The 25,827-nt window shown below is 40.8% G+C and overlaps 1 protein-coding gene across 2 annotated transcripts in view; it reads right to left on the bottom strand.

The window, feature by feature from the left end:
• PTPRM (protein tyrosine phosphatase receptor type M) overlaps nucleotides 1-25,827 on the bottom strand; it is a 720,054-nt gene that overhangs the window by 371,576 nt on the left and 322,651 nt on the right. For both annotated transcript variants that reach the window (XM_057698229.1, XM_057698230.1), the window contains exons 6-7: nucleotides 19,472-19,646; nucleotides 14,378-14,671 (exon numbers count right to left, since the gene is read on the bottom strand). In XM_057698229.1, coding sequence (XP_057554212.1) covers nucleotides 14,378-14,671; nucleotides 19,472-19,646 — 469 coding nt within the window. The remainder of the gene's footprint in view (nucleotides 1-14,377; nucleotides 14,672-19,471; nucleotides 19,647-25,827) is intronic.

Genomic DNA, 25,827 nt, shown 5'->3' with positions numbered 1-25,827 from the left:
AAACTCATTCTACGAGGCCACCATCACCCTGATACCAAAACCAGGCAAAGATGTCACAAAAAAAGAAAACTACAGACCAATATCACTGATGAATATAGATGCAAAAATCCTCAACAAAATACTAGCTAACAGACTCCAACAGCACATTAAAAAAATCATATACCATGATCAAGTGGGGTTTATCCCTGGGATGCAAGGATTCTTCAATATATGCAAATCAATCAATGTGATACATCATATCAACAACTTGAAGGATAAAAACCATATGATCATTTCAATAGATGCAGAAAAAGCTTTTGACAAAGTTCAACATCCATTTATGATAAAAGCTCTCCAGAAAATGGGCATAGAAGGAAATTACCTCAACATAATAAAAGCCATATATGAAAAACCAAAAGCCAACATCGTTCTCAATGGGGAAAAACTGGAAGAATTCCCTCTAAGAACAGGAACAAGACAAGGGTGTCCACTCTCACCACTATTATTCAACATAGTTTTGGAAGTGTTAGCCACAGCAATCAGAGAAGAAAAAGAAATCAAAGGAATCCAAATTGGAAAAGAAGAACTCAAATTGTCACTCTTTGCAGATGACATGATATTATATATAGAAAACCCTAAAGACTCTACCAGAAAACTGCTAGCACTAATTGACGAGTTTAGTAAAGTAGCAGGATACAAAATTAATGCACAGAAATCTCTTGCATTCCTATACACTAACAACGGAAGAGCAGAAAGAGAAATTAAGGCAACTCTCCCATTCTCCATTGCAACCAAAAGAATAAAATACCTAGGAATAAACCTGCCTAAGGAGGCAAAAGATCTGTATGCAGAAAACTTTAAGACATTGATGAAAGAAATCAAAGACGACACAAACAGATGGAGGGACATACCATGTTCCTGGATTGGAAGAATCAACATCGTGAAAATGTCTGTACTACCCAAAGCAATTTACAGATTCAATGCAATCCCGATCAAATTACCAATGGCATTTTTCACAGAACTAGAGCAAGAAATCTTACGATTTGTATGGAAACGCAAAAGACCTCGAATAGCCAAAGCAATCTTGAGAAGGAAACATGGAGTTGGTGGAATCAGGCTTCCTGAATTCAAACTATACTACAAGGCCATAGGGATCAAGACAGTATGGTACTGGCACAAAAATAGAAAGGGCGATCAATGGAATAGAATAGAGAACTCAGAAGTAAGCCCAAACACATATGGGCACCTTATCTTTGACAAAGGAGGCACGAGTAAACAATGGAAAAAAGACAGCCTCTTCAATAAGTGGTGCTGGGAAAATTGGACAGCAACATGTAAAAGAATGAAATTAGAACACTTCCTAACACCATACACAAAAATAAACTCCAAATGGATTAAAGACCTACATGGAAGGCCAGACACTATCAAACTCCTAGAGGAAAACATAGGCAGAACACTCTATGACATCCATCAAAGCAAGATCCTTTTGGACCCACCTCCTAGAATCATGGAAGTAAAATCGAGAATAAACAAATGGGACCTCATGAAACTTAAAAGCTTTTGCACAGCAAAAGAAACCATAAACAAGACTAAAAGGCAACCCTCAGAATGGGAAAAAATAATTGCCTATGAAACAATAGACAAAGGATTAACCTCCAAAATAGACAAGCAGCTCACAAAGCTTAATACCAAAAAAGCAAATAACCCAATCCACAAATGGGCAGAAGACCTAAATAGACATTTCTCCAAAGAAGACATACAGATGGCCAACAAACACATGAAAAGATGCTCACCATCACTCATCATCAGAGAAATGCAAGTCAAAGCCACAATGAGGTATCACCTCACACCGATCAGAATGGCCATCATCACAAAATCTGGAAACCACAAATGTTGGAGAGGGTGTGGAGAAAAGGGAACTCTCCTGCACTGTTGGTGGGACTGTAAGTTGGTACAGCCACTATGGAAAACAATTTGGAGGTTCCTTAAAAAACTACAAATAGAACTACCATATGATCCAGTAATCCCACTACTGGGCATATACCCAAAGAAAACCATAATCCCAAAAGAAACTTGTACCATAATGTTTCTTGCAGCACTATTTACAATAGCCAGGACATGGAAGCCACCGAAATGCCCATCAACAAATGAATGGATAAAGAAGATGTGGCATATATATACAATGGACTATTACTCAGCTATAAAAAGGGATGAGATGGAGCTATATGTAATGAGGTGGATAGAACTACAATCTGTCATACAGAGTGAAGTAAGTCAGAAAGAGAAGGACAAATATTGTATGCTAACACATATATGGAATCTAAAAATGGTACTGATGAACTCAGTGACAAGAACAAGGATGCAGATACAGAGAATGGACTGGAGAACTCGAGGTATGGGAGGGGGTGGGGGGTGAAGGGGAAACTGAGACAAAGCGAGAGAGTAGCACAGACATATATATACTACCAACTGTAAAATAGTCAGTGGGAAGTTGTTGTATAACAAAGGGAGTCCAACTCGAGGATGGAAGATGCCTTGGAGGACTGGGGCAGGGAGGGTGGGGGGGAATCGAGGGGGGGGGCGTCAAGGAAGGGACGGAATATGGGGATATGTGTATAGAAACAGTTGATTGAACCTGGTGTACCCCCAAAAAAATAAAATAAAAAAACAAACAAACAAACAAAAAAAAAAAACAGATGATGCAACTTGGTGTACCCCCCCAAAAAAAATATTCAAAGGAAATGTGGAAAATACCTTCTAAACAAGACTGGAAGACAAGCCACTGGAAAAACAGTAGTTTAATTAGTAAAACTGACTGCATATCTGACCATCTACCTAGAATAAATTAATGTACTTTGGATTGATTTAAATTCTAGTGACAATTTAATCACATATTAACATATATGGATAGTTCTAAAGGCTATGAGTGATAGATTTAACTATACAAAATGTAAACTTTTCTCTTTAACAAAATGTACCATTAATAAAGTCAAAAGATAAATGGCAGAATGAGAGGAAATACTTAGAAAACATATAACAGATAAATGGTTAATAACCGTACTATATAAAACTCTCCTACAAATTGAAATGTAAGATTGTAATAGCATCCTAAAGACAGAAATAGATAATCTGATGACTAAAAAATATAGTCAAAACACACATGAAAAATAGTAAAATGCAAATTTAGTAACACACCATTTCAAAACTGATAAATTGATAACAAATTGTTAAAGATCATTAATATTCAATGCTCAAAAGCGTGTTTAGAAACTAACATTCTCACACTTTTCTGATGGAGTTTAGCTTGCTAGAACCTTCTGGAAAGTAGCCTGACAACATCTACTAAAATCTTAAATGCACATATCTTTGGTCCACCAGTTCCACCTTAAAGCTGTAATGTACAGGACTTCGCTGGTGGTCCAGTGGCTAAGACTCCATGCTTCTACTGCAGGGGACATGGGTTCAATCCCTGGTCAGGGAAGCTCCCATGCCACGTGATGCGTTCAAAAAAAAAAAAAAAACACAACAGGTTAAAAAAAAAACCAGGTTAAAAAATTTGTAACATACAGAAATAAAAAATATTTTAATAAAAGGAGATACAGTTACAGATATTTATTTACAGAAATATTTCTTTTAATAGAAAAAGTAACAGTGACTGCGCATCAAAAGGGAAGGGCTGAATAACTAGGGTACCCGTATTTCAGAGTAATAAACAGCTACTACTAAGAACGAGTTAAAGATATATAAATATTGCACTAGACTCTAGCCACTAGAGAGATGTTCAGAGAGTATTGACTGATGTGAAATCACACTGCAGAACCCCAAGTACAATATGATCTTGTGTTGTTAGAACGAGTAAGTAACAGACCTTGGACGTAGATTGATATTTATATCTCTAAATGGGCATAGAGAGAGATGTGGAAGGATAAACACCCATGTATTATCCGCAGGAAAGCAACTGAAAGAAAGATGAGGAAATCTATGACCTTCTTCCCTATATATTTCTATATATTTTGCCTTCTTACATGGTACCTATGACTTCAGTAATTAAAATAGATCATGAACAAGCTATAAACATTAACAAATAAAATTTATGTATGATGAATTCATAATCCAACTTGAGAGCAGTATAGTCTAGCTACAGAATAGTAAATATGTAACACCTAACAGAAATATGTTAATATCTGTATCTTTTCTACTGCTAATATATGCTAGAAAGAGTTTTTAACGCCAACTATAAATCCATGTCTATAGTCACTTGTCTAGATCTGTAAGAAAAAAATATTGCTATTTGGTCAACAGAAATGTCTTACCCCAATAGTTATATTACTTATATTACTCATTCTACAAAGGTAATAACATGGATGGAAGATCAGCAATTTTGATCTCAAACAGTTCTATTATCTTTCTTATTTTAATAATAGGTATACTTCCTAATAAAATTTCTGGTATTTGTAGTTTTAATTTCATTTATATGCATTATTCATTTTTAAAGCTTTCTATTCACTCGCAATTTATTCTAACAGGGAATGTAATCACCGGTTCTTTATACTCTTAAAATTAATTTATAAAAATATTACCCAAACAAAGAAACGTGGTTAACCCTTACAAACTAAAATTTTGACATAATCGTCAAACTTTCATCATCTGTTGCTATCAGTCTGTACGTTTAGCTCTCGTTTATTTTACTTCTTATTAATTTAGTTTTTAACAACAGGAGCGGCATTATTCTTACAGATGAAGCAGGCAAGTTCTAATTGGAGCCCAAATGCCACTGAATGTGTTCCTGTGAGTTATCCGTGCACATTAACAGGGACAAATGGGCTGAGAGCTGGTGTGATAAGAGGATGAATCTGAGCCTGCCCAGGCAAGAAGGACAGAAGCACACGGGACCTATGAGGTCAAAGGAAACATCCACCTATTTCCCAGTTCATGAAATTGGAATTGCTGCCTTTGAGGCACAAACCCAGAGCAAACCTGGTGAGTTAAGGGTGTGTGACCTTTTCCTGAAGTGTCCTGAAGACAAAGGCCATCCAGAGACTAGCTCTTTCTGCTCTTGGGTCAGGGGCTCAGAAGACAAGTAAGCCTTTCTCAGAAGCAGTCCATAGGGGAAGAATTTATCTGGGCACTTCAGTCCCTTAGGTTCACAGCATCAGGGCCCTCATCTCCAATCTCATTTCATGAGGGTCCTCTACCTTCCTGAGGTCTGTAGGTAAATGGGCAAAGGGGAAGACGTCCCCCAGGATGCCTCCATCATAGTGAGAGGCTGCCTTACTGCTCTGTTCACACTGTGCTTGTCAGGCTTTGTGTGTTCTCAGCAAACTCAGAGGTGTTAGGGTCTAGGGGCAGTGCTTTTCCAAGGGCTAACATGTCACAAACACTCACCAGGTCACTAATAATGGCAATACATCCACCACTGCCGACTGCCCCCACACACGTGAATTAGCCTCCACAGTCACTAAACTAGTTCTTTGCCAACTTTCAGGGACTTTGGGTCACTGTGCTTTTCCCTATCCTGACAACAAGGGAAAAAGTCAAAATGCAACATTTTCCCAGGTTCCAGTGAATATTCCATCAATTTTGGACACTACCTTGAGGTCATACATCTATTCTTTGTTTTGCTTAAAGCAAACTGAAACTTGATGAGTGTGTCAACCAAAACCCAACTGACCAGCTTAAAAGTGCTATTGGAAGATTTCACCATAATAGTGTGTATCCTCAGGTGTAGTAAGTGTATTCTATTTTATCCGAACTTGCTAGCAGACCTACTTAGAATTCGGAGTGACCAAAGTTCTCTGCTACCCATTTCTCATGCATTTAGCACATTTAATGCTCCCAACAGTACTATGAAGAAGGTGCTAGTATTGGTAGAAAATGGACTAGAATTATTAGAAACTTAGGTTCTTAGGTTAAGTAATTTGTTGAGATTTTTTTAGCTGTTAGTGTCAGAAGCAGCACTCACCCCACGTCAGGCAGACTTTAAAGTGAAAGAAGTTAACCAATGGACATTGTCTTCTCTGAACACGTCTGAAGTATTCATGAAGGCAGTGAAAACTGACAAGCCTCTGTGATAATTTAGAATGTTCAATCATGCCCCAAGTTCTGATCAAAAACCTAAGTAAGTATTACGTAACGATTATGCAGGGGACCCAGTGTGGGAGAAATGCTTACATAGAGACCACAACATAGAACTCTACTGTATTATAAGTTTGATAAGGAACCAAGGCATTTGCTCTAATAAAAATTTAAAATTTCATTATCAGTCCTTTTTTTTTCTTCTAAATATATAAGAGATTTGGGGAAAGATTTAGATGACTCAGGGTCTCTTAAAAAACTGTCCAGGTAAGATTTAGTGGGTGTCTACCTTTTTCTAGAAGATACTGCTGTGGGAAGCAGAAGCATCCTTAAGTTTTCTGGTGGCCTTAGGACCACTTAACATACTGTAGTTGGTACTTAATAGCAGACTAATCCTGACAACAGGGATGCTTCTCTATGACAGCAAAGCCCCTCTGACAGAGCCTGATGCGATCAGAGCACTAGAATCAGGAACTCGGTCAAGACCTTCATTGATAAGATGTACAAAACGCGGCCCGGAAGGGTTTTGAGATTTTTTTCAGTGTCAAATGGCCCATCAGAGGCATGGCTGGGGATGCCACAGCCACTGACTGATAATCCCCCGATCTTTCACGTAAACTCCTGTGCCTCCTCAGTGTATTCAAAGCTACACAGGGAGCTGCCTACAAAAACTTAACCTCACGCCTAGCAGTTCTCTGAGCAATGCTCACCCTTCACAGACAAGGGGCCTGATTGGCACTTTCCAGAACCATCAGGGCACTTGAGTCACAGAGGCAGGATGACAAGGACTCTGAAAGCAACCACTTCCATCTGGTCTTTTCAGAGGCCCTTCCAAACCTCTTACACAGAATTGCTCCAGTAGTTCTAACCCTGTCTCCCACTCCCCAGCCATGGCCTTAGGGCTCAGACACGGGGAAAGTGCTGCCTCAGGGTTTAAAGGCATGGTTCAGGTTTGAGTACTACAGCCTCTGGGGCATGAAGGCCTGTAAGCCAGGGACTGAATATATTACAATAAAAGAGGTGCCACGTTGCTGCTGTGTTCCTGTTCTCTGCCCAACTGCGATGCGCTTACCCAATCTGCAGTCTAAAAGGGCAGATACTTTTTATACTCCTTTAATATTGATAATTAAGAAAGGTTCTTAATGGTTTAATGTGTTGGAAATGCATTAAAAACCTGTTGCCCTTTGGCAGAGCTGTTTTAGAATTAGAATTAGCACACTTTAATTTTTTTCCCTGGTAAATAAAATTAAATTAAAAATAAATTATGTTCCATTCAGTGAGGTCTTGGCCTGTATTCATTCTGCACCTCAGCCTTTGCCAGGTCTTAGATGGGCTCCCAGCTGCCCCCAGTGCCTGTAGATCATCCATGTGGGTCCAAATACGTATTGCAATGCCAGCAAAGTTTCGTACAAAAAAGACAAATCTGGCTACCCTTGATTTAGGAAGAAAACAAATCAAGTTTTGGCAGGGTTTAAATTCAGATCACCTCATTCCAACCAGAACATCTCTTCTGCTCCCACAAGAGGAACTAAGAATAATAAATAAATAGACACAGAGAGGTCGGCCTTCAGTGGAATGTAAGATCACACAAACTGGGCTTCATGGAAGGCCCTCTTGCCAAGAAACCCATCAGTTTTCATTTCCCATATGCAAATCCCACTCAAGAGTACTTAAAAAGACTGGGATTAACATACACACACTACTATATATAAAACAGACAACTAACAAGAACCTACTGTGTAGCACAGGGAACTCTACTCAATGCTCTGTGGTGACCTAAATGGGAAAAGAATCTAAAAAAGAATGGATATATGTATGTGTAACTGATCCACTTGCTGTACACCTAAAACTAACACAACTATACTCCAATAAAAATATATCTGTAAATCAACTATACTCCAATAAAAATTAAAAATAAAATAAAATAAAAATGAGTCTCTCCTGTGTCACATTTAGCAAATACGGTGAATACTTCAAAACTGATATTAACCTAAATCTCGTGAGGCCTGGTAGGATAGAGTGTGTTGCTACATAAAGCATGTTAAATATGGTCTCAGGGTAGATGGTAGAAGACATCACAGAACATTAACTTGCAGTTAGTAGAACACCCCCACGGTCAGGGGCCTCTGCCCTGAAGGATCCCCTGCTCACTTATATATGTTGTCATCCAAACATGTGGCAAGGGCATGAGAGAGCTACACAAATACATCTGTTCTAGGGCAATGGTACAACCGCCACCGCAAAGAACAGGAGAGGCACAAAAACGCACCCCACAATAGGTTGAGCATAAACCCACTCTCACAGGCCACAGAGCATCGGAAGGGGAAGTGACTTGAAGAAGAAATGTATGGCCCACCTCTCATGTCACTGCAAGTAGGACAGACAAGGTGGCAATAACTGCATTTATCAAATCCCCTGAGTAGAACAAAAATGCATTTTAACCTAACACATAATCGAAGTTCTTATTACAGTTATAGAAAAGGTTCTAACTAGACATATGTAAAACAAATATACACCTCTCTGCAAATATAAAATGTACGCTCCCTTACTAGTTTAAAAGAACGGTTCCTTATTTTTAAAAACCCTCCAATTTCTTATCTAACTCGTTATTCTCGACAAACAGAACGCTGACTGTTGACGGGATGGCTATACCACCCTGAAGTACATGCTTGAACTCTCTGAAAACAAGGCAGTACCACCTGCTCTGGGAGGCAAGATTTCCACAAGTCAGGAAGATAAAACGTTTTTAAACTTTGAGAATTATTCATTGAAAACCAATGTAACTGCTTAAAGTCTCAAAGTGGTTTACAAAGAATAACATAAACCAAGTATACACTACACACATCACCAGAGTAATTACAAAGGTGCAGCCACACAGGCTGCAATATGGATGGACCTTGAAGACATCATGTTAAGCGAATAAGCCAGACACAGAAGGACAAATCTGGAACGGCTCCACTTACAGGAGGGACCTCGACTCATCAAACTAACAGAGACAGAAAGTAGAATGGGGGTTGCCAGGGGCTGGGAAGTGGGGTGGCGAGGTACAGAGTTTCAGTTTTGCAAAACGAAAAAGTCTTGGAGATTGTCTGAGTGTATGGAACATTATTGAACTATATACTTAGAAATGTTTAAGAAGGTAAATTTTATGTTATGTTACTTTAGCACAATAAAAAAAATAATCTAATAAAAAATCCTACCTTCCCATTCTCTATTTGTTTCTCTATTTCTCTTCATAGCATTTATTATACTATATATGTGTGTGTGTGTAATATACATGTATTTATACGTACCCGTGTGTGTGTGTGTGTGTGTATATATATATATATATATATATATATATATATATATATATATGTGTGTAGCCTGTACAATTCCTCCCTCAAATACTCCCAAATATATCAGCTCTGAAGGCCAGATCTCATCTTGTTGCTCTGCCCTCAGGGCCTGGAACAGTGCCTTGAAAATATGGATACTTAATAAATATCTCACATATAAAATTTTTAAACAGTGCAATCATCCTTTTATCAAATATTTTTAATTATACTAATTCTAAAGAACACATTTCAGTTCAGCGTTTTTTTCACTCTCACCAATCTTAATTGTTAACTCATTAGTTTATCATCATCCTGCTTTAACTCCTGGGGCCAGTTATTAGCAAGCCACTTAACCACAGTTAAACAATAACCAGGATACATAAAAAGCAGTATTCCCAAATAAAGCACTTAAGAAGTCCACTGTGAAAATCAAGTTAACAGCGTCACCCATTTCTCTTTTTCAAGTAGCTACCAGTTAATGACTTGTGATACACAGGCTGCATGTAATTATAAGAATATAAGATATAATAGAAAACACAAACTAAATTGCATTTTGCTTCACTGAATACTGAAATGATTTCAACTCTCTGAGGTTTCCCAACCATAGCTGAAATGCAAAGTTAGAAAATAACTAGGTATGTGTATAAATCTTGAAAGTAGCTCCTGACTCTAATCATTTTTTAATATCTCATGTAGGCAGGGCATTTTCTCATGTGCAAAATACCTTTACAGATAATGTGTAACTCGATCTTCAAAAACACCTTTGATATTATCAGGGCAGGTGTCGAGGGCTCCTACTTGGAGAATCAGAAAAGCCAAGTGATTTGATCAGGGTCATACGTACAGAGCCTGTGCATACATTTGAAAATAATCTTCAGAAGCATAAGAAGCAAGAGGTCTGGTCGTGTGCTCCTGCACGATTCCTGAAAGAAATGTGCCCAGGTGGTGTGATTGCATCTACAAGCCACACAGGAAAATCAATTCTGGTGTGCAGAGATAGGCCATAAACAGTGATTTTTCCATTTCAGTGCAAGAAATGAAATACGGTTTCGTGGGTGTCACACCAGCATGATAGGATAGGCCTCATGGGTGCAGCACAGAAATGAAAACAGAGTTTGTCCAAAAGAAACAGATTTGATAGAAAAAAAAAAAAAGAGAGAATGGCGTCTGGCATGGATGCACCCCCCAACTGCAGGGGATTCTCTATCTCTTTCCTGCCCAAATATAAAACTGTATCCTTCTGATTTTCGATTTACCGGGTAAGTAATCTAAGGCAACAAAATCAGGTTGCCAACATCTAACTGTTTTGAATGAAAATGTTAAAAGATAATTTTTTCCCCCCACTGGCAGTTAACTAGTATTGACTACTTGCTATGTGTAAGGTTCTGTCCCAGGCCCCGTACAAGTATTAGTTCCTTAAGGTTTCATAGCCACACTAGGAGATATGAGATACACACTATTATTATCACCCCTGTTTCAGAGATAAGGCAGCAGAAACTCAGAGAACGTACAAAGTCTCCTTCGTACCTTCTCATCAAGGTCACATGTCTAGCTCCGTGCAGAGCCAGGACTCAAAGGCAGGCAGCCTCATCCTGGAAGGCAAATTCTCAACCGCTGACTCCAGCAGTAGTACCCACAGGCACTAGCGTTTCATGAAAGTGATATTTTAGCACAAAACAAGGCAGGAAGCTCAGAATAACGGTCTTTCAAATTTAACCTGTTTAGCTGTATGAAAAACTCAGTGTTATTCCCTCTTTCGCTCCGATTTTTGCGAACGTCATCACAGACCTCCACGGCCCAGCAGAACACGACTTGGTAAGCATGATTACAGAGGATTTGGAAAAGGATAAAATAAAAATGAACTCAGAGACTTTCAGGGTAGAAACACACACTGGATCATTTCGTTAGAAAGAATACATACACTGTTCATGTTGAAGAGGCCTTCAGGTTCAGGCCTTCAATCCTCTTGTGAACGCAGAATCTCCTTCTGCAACGCCAGGTTCTGCCTGAACCCACCAGCCACTGGAAACTCACTATGCATGACTTAGCTCCTGTCAGATCTGCACAGACACCCTGCTCACCCCCATCCTCTTTCTCAATTCTTCTATTATTCCTCATTGGTTGAACAAAGTTCCAGAACATTTCCTATCCTGGGTGCTTTCCCTTCAACACAGTCTATTCTGTGCTCTCTCTCTTAAAAGGTGGGGATCAGAAGGAAGTGTGACAATAATAGGGAGACTACCCAGCACTGGTAGAAAAAGACTATCACCTCCTACAACATAGGCATTTACTTTCTTAATGCAACCTACACTTATCTTAGGGTTTTTTTTTGGGGGGGGTGAGGCAATTGCATTACAGAGTGATTAATAGAATATGGACCATACTGTAGATTCATACGCATTTAAAGCTAATCCTCAATCTCTTTTTTTATATGTGCTGCGGCTAAATTTTATTACTCTAATTCCAGACACGTACTCTTGGCCTTTTAAACCACACAGGATGAATGCCCAATTATTCCTGCTACCTGTCACCCTATTAGATTCATCCACTGTCCACGCCTGGCCAAGGCCATCTTCCATGTTCCATCTGCTTTGCAGAATGCTCAGCATTTCTCTCAGATACCAGATCCAAGACTTGCTCTTTCTGAACCCTAAACGCTCACGAACCATCTGAGGAAGAGGCTGGGACCGCTAGCACATGGTTCAGTCCAGAGTGTGTCGCATCCGCCTTCCTCCTCTTCACTCAGTCCTGTGCGCCACAACTTCACACAGCTCACCTGAGCAGTCAGCAAGCTCTCCCGCAGATCTTCTCAAAAGTCTCCGGTCAAGAAAGGGTGAAACTATATTTTTTCCGACAGTAAAAGGCTCATTTGACTTCCCTTTCCTCACCCACCCAGCACCTCCCCCTCTCATTTCCAGCTTTGACCCTCTCACCTCACATATTTCTATTTCCGAAGATTGACTTGTTCAACCACAGCTTTTTCAAAAATGCTCAATACCCGTGCAGGACACGCCTGCAACAGTGTCCACAGAAGGCTGCAAATGGTAAGAGGAAAAAGCCTGCTTTCTCACCAGGCTTGCTTGCTTGCTTAAGTGAGGTGAAAACTTTAAGGCACAGGGCTTGCATGCAAATACGCATTTAGGATTGGTTTTAATGTTTTAAAAAGGACTGCCAATCTATTATGAAAGGTTCTGCATTTACACATCATGCAGTCTTACAAAAAGGCCTCTTGAAAACAGAAACACATGCCTTATGTTCAGGGGGAATGTAGATAATAATCGTGTCGATACCTGAAATGTACAAGCCTAAAGCCAGGAGGAGCCACAAAAGAACAGAACTGAAAACATTAGGTAGGTGAGGTTGTCAGTGACTAGCATGACAGACGGGATCCTTTCTGCAGCCTAGACAACGCGATTCTAACCTTCTTCTGGAGAGAAGGGAACAGGATCTAGCACCATGCCCCCAACAGGATTCCTCAAAACAACGCTGAAGTGAAGGAACACACTTATTGCTCACACAGCACGCGTGGAGGAGAGCAGACCACAGGGGTTTCTACTTCACCGTCCCTAGGAAGGGGTCATAGTAACTACAGTCCCTGGGGGCTTCAAGAGGCAGCTATAAAATAAAGAACAGATTTGAAAGCAATTCTTGTATTGTAAAATGATATATACACAGTGTTACACAGCTACGGTTCGCATTATAACAGATGATAAATGATCTCAAAAAAGGCAGGGAAATTTTATTCAGTTACAGGGAGAGAGAGGATGACATGGTTTAGAGACGTGAGGAAGAGAAAGTGTTGTCAAACTCCTTTCTCCTTGGACCACCCCTGGCGGCTGTGGGAATCACCACGGTTCTTATGCCAGACTCTGTGCTGAGCGTGATGTGACCACGGGGCGGGGGTGGTGACGGACTTGAGAAACGGACCTGGGTGAACAAAGCAGGCCCAACAGTACACACCCCAAGAAGAGAAAGGGTCCTGTTCCCTTTTCTAACAAAACTGTTTTTACAAAAACAATTTTTTCCCATGAGCGTTGGGCTTTTGGAAACCATGTGCTCCAAACTATGATGAAAGAATGAAGCAGTTACCATTGTTAAAGCTTAATCATTTCTTCTACCAGACAGGGTTAGACTGCGCCCTGAGTGCTTTTAAAACTTAAGAAGAAACAAAACCTATTGATAAGTGTCCTCTTAAATAATGCCACCTGAAGAATCAATTATCTCCATAAAAATTTCTGGAGTTTCCTCACCTCAGCCCACAATTCAGTGTAAGAATCTTCATTTAAATGATGAAAGAACACTTCTGTATCCCAATCTGTTGTTTCTCTCTGCTCCTGACCCAAGAGTAGCCACACAGAAACAGCACTCGAACCTCTAACAGGCACTTTCTTCAGGGTTTGATTTTTATAAGACTCTGCATTTCTCTCACCATCAACCCACAGAGTGGGCTCCGCACAATCAATCAGAACTTTATCATCTAAGAATTTAAAGTTGGCGTGCAGCCCACAAATCACCCTGGCATATTTTACAAATGGGCCCCATGTCATTGGCAAGCAGCCCCTCCATTCAATATCTGTCCATAAAAACACAGCTTTAAAGCTATTGCTAAGATGGAATCTATTCTTTCAAAGCCCCTCCAGGCTACAAGCACATCAACAGGGAACATAAAACAGAGATCCAAATGAGAGGCGCTGACCTATGTGCACACATCATTAAAGTAGACAGTTTCTGTCAATTTTGGGATGATTCCTATAGGAACTAGGTGATACTCCTAGGAAGGTATAAATTAAAGAACAGGGGAAAGGGGGCTTGAGGCCTCCTGGGAGATTACCTAGCCTTTAGGTCTAAAGTCCACAGGTTGTTGGGCTGCTGTCTACGGGTGAAGGGACCTTTTGTGCTCAGACAGGGTCCTGGCAGAGCTGAGGGAAGCGTGAGCCACCTGCACCTAGGCTGCACGTCAAAATCCGTAACACAGTGACAAGCGGTCCCAGCATCCCCGCACTTACCTGCACACTTGGTTCTGGTTCTAAGAGCGGGCCCAGGAGACCCAGTGCCGCCCTCCCCTGGCCGAGTGAGGAGCACGCTGATCTCATACTCCGTGTCTGGGTCGAGATGCCCGATCTTGTAGCTTGTGGAGTCCACTGGCTGCCGGTCACTCCAGCTCCCGCTGGCAGTGCAGTATTCCACCTCCCTGGCCACAATGGGCCCGTCCCCGTTGATGGAGTTGGCGTTAAGTTGGATCCACAGGTAGGTGGCCCCCACGGAGGCCAGCTGAGGCGGGGCTATGGGAACAGGGGGCTCTGAAAGGCAAACCGGAGGGCTGTCTTTCAGACGCTTGAGAAGAGCTAAATGCACATCAATTACTAAAACAGGGAAGATGTTAACATTTCAGCAATGAACTGGTGAAAATGGTTTTGCTCAGGTTAATAAGAAAAAGCATACTGATACAGGTTTGCACAATGTTCAAATCTGTGAAATAAGCCATCTTTAAAACCTAAGCCTGCTCAGGTAGGTACATCCCCATTTTGTTTTAGGACGCAATTAATTTTTCTCAAACAGCTACATATGCATCAAAGGATTTTTTTGCACAAAAAGTAACTTGTGAAAACTCTCTCAAGTGGTAGTAATTAATCTCTAGAAGTCCCTCCGTTGTCAAGAGTGTCTTCAAAATCACCCAAGGTATTAGTTATATCATTAAATTCAGTCTCTTTCCAAAGATATCACCACTTGAAAAACTTGGACGAAATTATAGTTTATCTGATGATAAATGCATTTCCAGGATGACTCATTTTCCCCCCAAAAGCTATCTCAATGGACTCGTTCTGCTCCAGGAGCAGTGAGCACTTGGGGTGATAAAGTCCAGCACAGCCACTGTTCAGGGATCTCGCAGTAATGTGTCTTATTAAAGAAGTGAATAGAAAGAAAAGCTCTAAAGCAAAGCAGGAGCCATGCCCAGCTTGATAAAACTCTAAGCAATCAATAGCAAACACTCTTTACAACCCAAGAAAGTCTCTCTCATTGTTGAAAACCTGAGACTGACTTTTTCTGGCTCTTTGTCTGAGACGGGAGAGAGAGGCAATCTTGTTTTCAACAGTATATCAGATGCCAGCTGAATGGCTCTCCAGACACCCAATAAAGGCATTCCGTGTGCCAATGTCACTGTGAGTGGCACCACACACGACATTAGGGAAGGAGATAACTGTATAAAATAACATATTTCTATTTAATGAATCTCCATCGGAGAAAAACGTTAAGTTCTAGTGATTTTTTTTCAAGGATGTTTCTGCAGGTGGTTTGTGCCTTTTGGTGTGTTTTTGTTTTTAACTCCTCATTTAGCTCACACATATGCATGGAAAATAAAGCCTGCCATTATGTTACTGGCAAATGCACCTGTCCTGCTCCATGGCAGACATAACCAGTTGATCCCTCTCATATTTCCTGCTGATTGGGACCTCAGGACAGCTGGTCACATCTGAGGTTGGCTCCTGAGACGATACCAGATGGATCCCTAAACCCATAAGAAACCAGCAACACAAGTTCCTTTCACTGGGTTGGGGCATCTTTGTTTTTCTTGAATGTATTCAAAGTGGGATAAGCCACACTGACTTTTAAAATAGCTGGGGAAATCTCAAGAGATTGAGTCTAAACAACATACTTAAAAATGAATTTGATGTGTGGGACCACAAATTCTGTGCAAATTTATTAAAACATTGTTCCTATTGTTTATAAACTACAACTTTGGGCTAGTGCTTCATTTCTTTAGATAGTTTTGACTCAACTCATAATGATTTAACATCAATTTATATCATTAGGCGATTCCTTGAACCAAGACATGAAATGGGCCTTTTATAGTATATCCTAAGGCATTTACATAGGTAGGCTGAAAGAGCAGTTAATTACTTCGAAGTTGCAAATGCCAGCAAGGTTTCCTGAACTGCCGTTCAATACATAACTCAGGGGCAAAGCCGCAAAGGTTAGTGAGCACACAGTTCATTTAGGACTTTGTTACTAGTATCCTAAAATAGATAGGACTTTAATGCTTATTTGTCCCGAGACTATTTTCCCTATTAGTTCCCCATTAAGAAGAGTACCAAATACGTTAAATCAAATGAAAGATTCAAGTAGAATCTGGAAATCACTGAGACAGCCATTCAAAAGGAAGAATCCATACAAGGATAAGTCAATATTTAACTTTTGAATAAATTTTCCCAAAGGGAAAGAAGGAAGGAACTCAATCCATACTAAGTGATAAAAAGCAATTTAAAATATTTAATCCAAGTGATAGGACGTGATGAAAGTAATTCTAAATCAAGCCAGCAAAGAATTTATATACATATATTAATAGATACATATCACATACATATATACAATTGATATACATATGTGAATTCCTAATATATATCTCCTATAATTAAATATGATCTTGATATATACACATGCATACATGCTTTGTGGCGGTTACATGAAGTATTTTTATGTCTTTTATTACCCAAAGCAGTGGTAGATATAAACAAGACAAGAATGATAGTTTAAAATGATCTGGGCTTCATTTGGGGGCTGACACCAAATCAGGGAGTGACCTTAAGAAATGACCTTTAAACTTATGTTTTTCCCATTTTTAAAAAATTAGCACTGTAAACACATGCATATAAAATGCGTTCAATCATACATGTGGCCTAAAAATGTCCTTATATATTTTAAAGTAATTGTGTCAAGATAATGCTTTATTTAACTAGTAGAATCCAGCATGTTACCTCATTTGGAAAAATAGAATATATGAAAAATATGGCTATAAAAATGTAAAAGGATAAAAAATTAATTCTAGATCTAACCCATAACTGTGAGTCGACTGTCACCGGCCGTGGCAGGGTGCAGAGATGGTAAGAGTGCCTGGACCTTTTACCACCATGAGCCAAGATTCCTTCACACTGTCCTAAGGCAGGAAAATGTGTGGCAGAAATAGAAGAACCCACTCAGCCTCTGCGCTTATGTGTGTTGTGGCAGGCTAGAAATTTCTGACTTGCTTAAAACTCCCAATAAATTAATCCCACAGAGGCAATATTAAAGAGGTGACGTGATTTGCACCATACTGATTACAAAGCACCACGCCTCACTGGGCACAGGCTGGTCACCGTGAAGCACTGTAGCAATCAGAAATCAGAAAACAGAACACAGTCACAAAGAACGGGACCAAGATGAAAATTAAGTAACAGTAATGACAATAGAGAAGTCCGCCGTGGGAACAGCGACGCGGCCGCTCTGCTGCATTGGTTGGCAAATGGTGTCAAACTCCTCATTTCCCGCAGAGCTCCTCACTTCTGCAGGGGAGGGTGTGCACGTCTACACAGAGTTTTAGTTTTCTGACAGATAAAACCCAAACTCAGAAACTAGCTAGACGTGCTAAAGTTTCACTACAAATCCGAATTCATAGTGCTCTGGTGTGGCAAATTAGATCATTCGAGCAGATACTGCAGCGCCTGCTTCCTGGCTTCCTTCCACAGAACATTAGCCACGGCTGCAGATAAACACTGCTGGGGAAAAAGTGCATGATTCTAGGAGTCACTTTAGTCTTATGTTTTGAGGAAAAATATTTTTAATGTGAACACTTTATCCACTTTTCTCCTTCTTCAAAAAGTATTGATCGGAGAGTTATAATTAAATCTTCTCAGAAAATGTTTTTTTGATACTACAATAAAAATACTAAAATGTTCATATCAAAAAAAAAAAAAACAAACAAACAAAACCAAAACAAACTACTGCTGGGGGGCAGGTTCTCCCTAAGCCAGGAGTGACTAACGCTGTCAGAGCTGAGTTCATAGCAGAAGCGTCTGTCGGGATCACCTATCAATACTATGGCAGGGGTTCTGTCCCCAGAGATTCTGATTCAATACTGGGGTGGCAGTGACGGTGGAGTACAGCTGGGCAAGTATCTCTATATTTTTTTTAATTTGGAAAGTGGTTCAGCCATGCATTCTCAGGTGAGGACCACGGATGGACCAGAGTGGAGAATAAGACCCATCCTATCCCCCAACATGGCCTGAACAGGTGCCAGCTGCCTACCAGGCCTCCTGTTCCAAGTACCATTCACATACCTTTTGCATCTGATCCTCTTGATGGCCTTTTAGGGGCAAAATCTATCCGTAAAATCTGTCTGTTTTAAACATGAGGAAACAGAAGCACTGAGAGCACAGGACCATGCCCACATAGCTAGCTCTGGGGTTTGACCCCTGCAGTCTGCAAAAGTGCCGCACTGAGAAATGTGTTGACAAGAGGAACAGTCCATCCAAAAGAGATCAATTTTCTATTTCCCATTTAACAAATGCAGGGGGAAAATGTAAAAAGCAGGCATCTTTCTGTTCCCCTAAGAAGCAGCAGCAAAGGCTTGCTACAAGTTGTATAAAAATGCCTCATGGTATATCTAAAAGTCCAAATTATTCTGTCTGGGGTCAGAAATTGCCTCACCAGTTTAATACTATAAACTCCTAAGTTCATGCACACACCAAAAAAACATCAAACCAGCTAAAGGAAATTTATTCCCCCCCCACCCTCTTCTTTTACTCATACCCCACCTTCCTGAATATAATGCCTCAATTTTTCCGTCATACGAAATATAGTAATAGAACCTAACAGCAACGTTATGAATGTTAACTCACTGCTATCAATGTGGCTTGTGTGATATGACGGAGCATTTTTATACTGGCACTGCTTCGTTTTATTAACCACCCAGCTATCATAAACACCCTGGCTGGGGAATATTTGCATTTTAAGTGATTTTCTATCAGTAAAAAAAAAAACCTCATTCCTTAAAAAAAATTTATAGGTTGTAATCTCTGTGTACAGAGTTGGCAGAAGAACTTGCCCAGAGCACATTCACTGCTTTGTATGCAACTAAACCCACATAAATAAAATACATTTTCCAAAAATATTGCTCACATGCAAAATCTGTCCTTAAAATGAAATCCATCAATACAGCCTGTCACCAAGCTACTGTTCAGAAACAGACAAGGTAAGTCTGAGCTTTCAGCAAATCACGAACTCACAACCATCCCACGTGTCTCTTTTAATAGACTCTCTGGGGGTATAAAAATAACACTAAATACCTTTAACTACCAATTCTGCATAGTTGGATATGCCAACTCCTCCATCGGTTCGGATCATGCAGCGGTATTTTCCAGCATCTCGTTTGGTTGTATTCACGACATTAAATGACGCTATGAATCGCCGGGAATTAGTCACCTTTATTTCCTTCAAGGGAGCATCCCGTACATCAATGCCCTGTAAATGTGGGGGTGGGGAGAACAGAAAGAAACAACATCAGCTGTCGTATGGAAACAGTAAGACACCTCAAAGCACAGAATGGGCGATACTGATGCTATCTCCTTGCAGATCCTGGTTCCATGGTTTACTACCTGTGGACGGACAGTTGTTCCAGGAACAGAGCTGCCTGGAAACTGAAATTCTGCCTCAATCAACACTTTCAGGATTTGAGGGATGCAAAACTACGTGTGCAGAAATGTCTTTGATTTTGCCCCTTTAAGATGGTCCTTATGTTACTCTAGCTTAACGGGAGGAGTGGAGAAAGCACATGCAAATATTCTTCACTTTGCTCCCAAACTATCAACATTCTGTCTTTTCATCGTACTTAATCGTATTTTTTTATACTTGGCTAGGAAACAAAATTAATTCGCACACTACCCTATGACTGACCTCATTTTATACATGAACCAATGAACAACTTATCAAGAACTGCCTTATATAAACATAAGCAGGTATTAGCACAGCCCCTGTGGAATGGGGCCACAGTCTCAGCTTCAGGGTTTTCTTCTTGGAGTTACAAAATCCAAGCAGAAATAGGTGCTTAATATTACCTGACACTGAAATGCTAGGGGAGAAGCTGCTATCCACAGCCCATAGCCCAGGACCACACAAAGCAGGTTCCAATGCTGGGGCAGCGTTGTCTTACAATATCCCCGAGACATTAGTTACCCACACTTGGAAATCGATTCTATGCTTCCCACAGTTTAACGCCTCAAGAAAGACTATAGATTTCAGTCCCACATATTTTTTTCTGTTACAATGATCAGGGAAGAGGCTATCTTTAAGACATTATTTGCAAGTATCCCGGAGAAAACAACATCAAAGACCTTAAGGCAGACGCACCAATTATCGTCCAATTATCATGCTGGGTGCCATCCACGTGCTGTCACTGTGTTAGGAAACTAGGCTCACGATGGTGGACAACAGAAAAGTGGCCCCAGTGTTCACAGTGGCGCTTCAGTTGCTGGGGAATACAGGCTTGAAGTGGATACACAATCACCAATGATGGCCAGGGCAGGTGGCTGGCAAAGTCACGACAGGGCTGTCTTTTAAATACGATGCCAGTTTGAGGAAGTGATATTGGAGCTGAGATCTGAAGGGGAAGTAGGAGCTGCCAGGCTAAGGGGAGGGTGGGAGACAAGGAGCACCCCAGTCAGAGGAGACAGAACAGGAGGCCCGGGATGGTTAGAAAGAGCTGAAAGCTTTGGAGGACATGAAGGTGGCCAGTGGAACTGGGCAGGTGGGCACACACCTGTGCATTCAGGGACTTGAGGGCTGTAAGAAGATGTTTGTGTTTATAGATGTGAACGTGCCAGGCTACCAATAATAAAACTCACCTGTAGACCTCAGTGATTTATATTATGCAAAGCCTTTTAGAAGCTTTTGTTGTGATATTTTCTTTGTCACTATGTCCTAAGGGACATGAGTTTGGGAGTTAGACCAGGGTGCCAAACCTAACTTGAGAGTCATTTGCCCTCCCGGGGCCCCTTTCCTCATCTGTAAGGGGACAATACAACTGTCAGGGCAGCTGTAGAATTTAAAGATATACATACGCTAGGACACGGGCCTAATGACTGGGACCACACGTCCCCGCCCGGAGTCTGGACCAGCCAAGCTATGAGTTCAAGAAGAAAGGTGGACAGGCTGTCAAAACACCACCTTTATCACCCATGGACCCGGCCCTGCAGGATATGCAGAATACGGCCGATGTGCGGTAACCCTGCGCTTGCTAGAATGGAAACATGGAATTAAACAGACTCACCCACCCAGCCACGGCCGCACTAGAAAACCACAAGGCCTCCCCTACGTTGCGTGCTGCTAGCAAACTCGCAGGATGGAGGAAGGGCTGCTGTGGGGAGCGGCTGGCTGGAACCTGCTCCCAGCTTCCTGTCCATCAGCTCAGCAGAGACAAGGCACCAGGTGCTGCGCCAGTACAGTTCCTGCCACAGCGAAGGAAACATCGGGGATGGGGAAAAACAGTTCCCACCATCTTTAGCACTAACTGTCAAAACAGCCTTGTTAATAGCTTAGAGTCATAGATCTGAATATGACATTAAATATATACCTATATATCTGATGTCTTTTTTTATTCCTAAATCCCCTCAGTTTGGTCTGACAAAGGGCAGTGAAAAATTAGATTAAAAAAAAAAAAACCAAAATAACATCAATCCAGCATTACTAACTAACATAGCAGGAGAAAGTATTTCTCTCTGTGTTTCATACACTGTCTGCCATCCTCTCCCCCAAATAAATAAATAATTAAATTCTACCACTAGGAGTAACCTCAGAACTACTACTCTATAAAATTAAGTTTGTCTATTTCAAATTGAAAAAAAAATCTAATCTTGTTTAAAAAAAAATTGAGCCCTAAAGAAAGCAGACTTCACATTTATAGTTATTTGTTTTGTTTGTTATCAATGACAAAAACAAAAGGGCTATCTACTTATTTACTTACTTGTGGCATGCATCTTGTAAGAATATACTCCTATAGTCATCTTGTAATATTTGTTCTAATGAAATAAGCCTGTCTCAAAAGAATGCTTATTCAAAAGGATTTTAAAGTATGCCCCTCTAAATTCCTCGCAAGCATTCAAGGCTCTACTGAGGGAAGTCAAGTTTAAGAAAAGCTCTGTGCTGGATTCATACATGTGTGGAGAGGAGCTGCTATCTTCATGCCACAAGTTTATCCTTTAAAATAAATGGCTTCAAACGAACAGCTCTAGACAACTACAGTGAGTCACACGAACTCTCAGGAATGGGCCTTTTGTTTCAGCCCACGTATTTAATCACACAGAAAGTTAGATTCAGCTTCGTCAAGAGAAACAGTATATAAGAAGGAGAAAACAAGTGGTAGACAGCAATCATGACAGTTTAGGACCCTTAGCCAAGCATATACCTTGCTCCAATCTGCAGGTATTTTGCGTTACATCCTTCGCATGTACGTGGGTCCAAGCATTCATTCAACCCACACTCAGTAAATAACTTTTATGAGGCAGACACTCCACATATACAGGGAGTATCGGGTTAAGAGAACCATCCCTAACCTAACTGAATTCACAGTCTGGTTAGAAAAACAGATAGGGAAGGCACTAATTATACTACAGAGCAATGAACTGCCTGACACAATAAACCCAGGAAAAAGAGCCTCACCAGAGAAGGGGGTGAGGGTGGGCTTTCTGGAAAGCATGACTTGAGGCCAGGACTGGGGATGCACAGGACTTTCTCGGGCAGTGAAGGGGGAGAAATGGAGCCAATGAGTGAGAAGAGCTCTGCGAAAGTCAACAGCCAAGACAGCTGGCACTGTGGGGCACGGCAGTTAATTCCATTCTGCCAGAACACAAGTGCTCCTGGAATGGCAGGTGATGAGGCTGGAACGGCAGAGCCCACACCCAGGAACAGGACCTGTGAAGGGTTACAGTTTATCCTGATGCCAGGAATGCAAGGATTTTCAGCAAAAGGGTGATGTGAGCACATCTGTGGTACAGTAATGGCCTGAAGCAAGGAGTGTGGGAGCCTACCTGACATCACGGAAACTGGCTATGTTTTCTGCAGAAATCATAGTAACACATGACAAAATCAGGGATGAGAGACAGGAAGGGAAGGATTCTAAAGCTATTTAGGATCTGTAATCTATAAAAGTGGGTTGCCGTATGATCCAGCAATCCCATTCCTGGGCATATATCTGGAAGAAACCATAGTTTGAAAAGATACATGAACCCCAAAGTTCATAGCAGCACTATTTACAATAGCCAGGACATGGAAGCAACCTAGATGTCCATCAACAGATGAATGGATAGTGCTTTTTTTCACTTGAAAACTACATTAGCAATAATTTATTCAATGATTACTACATTCTGTCATTAAAGGATATATTAGCACTGTCAAAAAATAATAAGAAAAAATATAAAACAAGGATCTAGAGGTGGGAGGATTAGGCTAGATTATCCAGGTGGGCCCAATGATAAGGTAGGAGAAGGTAGAAAGGTCAGATGCAGAAGGAGATGTGACCAGAGACAAGTGCTTTGAAGGCTGAGGAAGGGACCATGATCCCGGAAATGGAGTCCCTGGAAGCTGCAGAGGACAAGGGACAGCTCCTCCCCTGCAGCTCCCAGAAGGAACCAGTCCTCTCAACACCTTATTTCAGGATTTCTGACCTCCCGAACAGCGAGATAACAAAGCCACTGAGTTTGTGGTAACTTGTACACAGCAATAGGACAGTAATACAATGAACATCAGGATGATGAAAACTCCTGTGGCTTTACAGAGATGTGCAATCATTATGAACACTGATTTGTCAGAGCTACACAGCAAATCTTTAAGGCCAGTTTAGGTTTTACGAGCTAGAGACAGTTCTATTCAAAAGCCATCACTGTAGCCAAAATAAAATAACAAAGTTGGAGGACTCATACTATTCAACGTTAAAACTTACTTCAAATGGAGTTGGTGGAATCAGCCTTCCTGACTTCAAACTATACTACAAGGCCATAGTGATCAAGATAGTATGGTACTGGCACAAAAATAGAAAGGAAGATCCATGGAATAGAATAGAGAACTCACAAGTAAGCCCAAACACATATGGGCACCTTATCTTTGACAAAGGAGGCACGAATATACAATGGAAAAAAGACAGCCTCTTCAATAAGTGGTGCTGGGAAAATTGGACAGCAACATGTAAAAGAATGAAATTAGAACACTTCCTAACACCATACACAAAAATAAACTCCAAATGGATTAAAGACCTACATGGAAGGCCAGACACTATAAAACTCCTAGAGGAAAACATAGGCAGAACACTCCATGACATACATCAAAGCAATATCCTTTTTGACCCACCTCCTAGAATCATGGAAATAAAATCAAGAATAAACACATGGGACCTCATAAAACTTAAAAGCTTTTGCACAGCAAAAGAAACCATAAACAAGACTAAAAGGCAACCCTCAGAATGGGAAAAAATAGTTGCCTATGAAACAACAGACAAAGGATTAACCTCCAAAATATACAAGCAGCTCATGAAGCTTAATACCAAAAAACCAAATAACCCAATCCACAAATGGGCAGAAGACCTAAATAGACATTTCTCCAAAGAAGACATACAGATGGCCAACACACACATGAAAAGATGCTCAACATCACTCATCATCAGAGAAATGCAAGTCAAAGCCACAATGAGGTATCACCTCACACCAGTAAGAATGGCCATCATCACAAAATCTGGAAACCACAAATGTTGGAGAGGGTGTGGAGAAAAGGGAACTCTCCTGCACTGTTGGTGGGACTGTAAGTTGGTACAGCCACTATGGAAAACAATTTGGAGGTTCCTTAAAAAACTACAAATAGAACTACCATATGATCCAGTAATCCCACTACTGGGCATATACCCAAAGAAAACCATAATCCCAAAAGAAACTTGTACCATAATGTTTCTTGCAGCACTATTTACAATAGCCAGGACATGGAAGCCACCGAAATGCCCATCAACAAATGAATGGATAAAGAAGATGTGGCATATATATACAATGGACTATTACTCAGCTATAAAAAGGGATGAGATGGAGCTATATGTAATGAGGTGGATAGAACTACAATCTGTCATACAGAGTGAAGTAAGTCAGAAAGAGAAAGACAAATATTGTATGCTAACTCACATATACAGAATCTAAAAATGGTACTGATGAACTCAGTGACAAGAACAAGGACGCAGATGCAGAGAATGGACTGGAGAACTCGAGGTTTGGGAGGGGGCGGGGGGTGAAGGGGAAGCTGAGATGAAGCAAGAGAGTAGCACAGACATATATATACTACCAACTGTAAAACAGATAGCCAGTGGGAAGCTGCTGTATAACAAAGGGAGTTCAACTGGAGGATGGATGAGGCCTTAGAGGACTGGGACGGGGAGGGTGGGGGGGACTCAAGGGAGGGTGGGGGGGGTCGAGGGAGGGAGGGAATACGGGGATATGTGTATAAAAACAGTTGATTGAACTTGGTGTACCCCCCAAAAATAACAAATAAATAAAATTAAAAAAGAAAAAACTTACTTCAAAGTTACAGTAATCAAGAGCACAGTGTGGTGCTCGCATAAGGACAGACATGGACCAGTGGAATAGGATAAAGAAGCCAGAAACAGACCCTCACAGGT

This window comes from Hippopotamus amphibius, chromosome 11 (genome assembly GCF_030028045.1).
Source record: "Hippopotamus amphibius kiboko isolate mHipAmp2 chromosome 11, mHipAmp2.hap2, whole genome shotgun sequence".
Lineage (NCBI taxonomy): Eukaryota > Metazoa > Chordata > Mammalia > Artiodactyla > Hippopotamidae > Hippopotamus > Hippopotamus amphibius.
The sequence above is the reverse complement of the archived record's forward strand: the minus strand, read 5'-3'. Positions and strand labels throughout refer to the sequence as shown.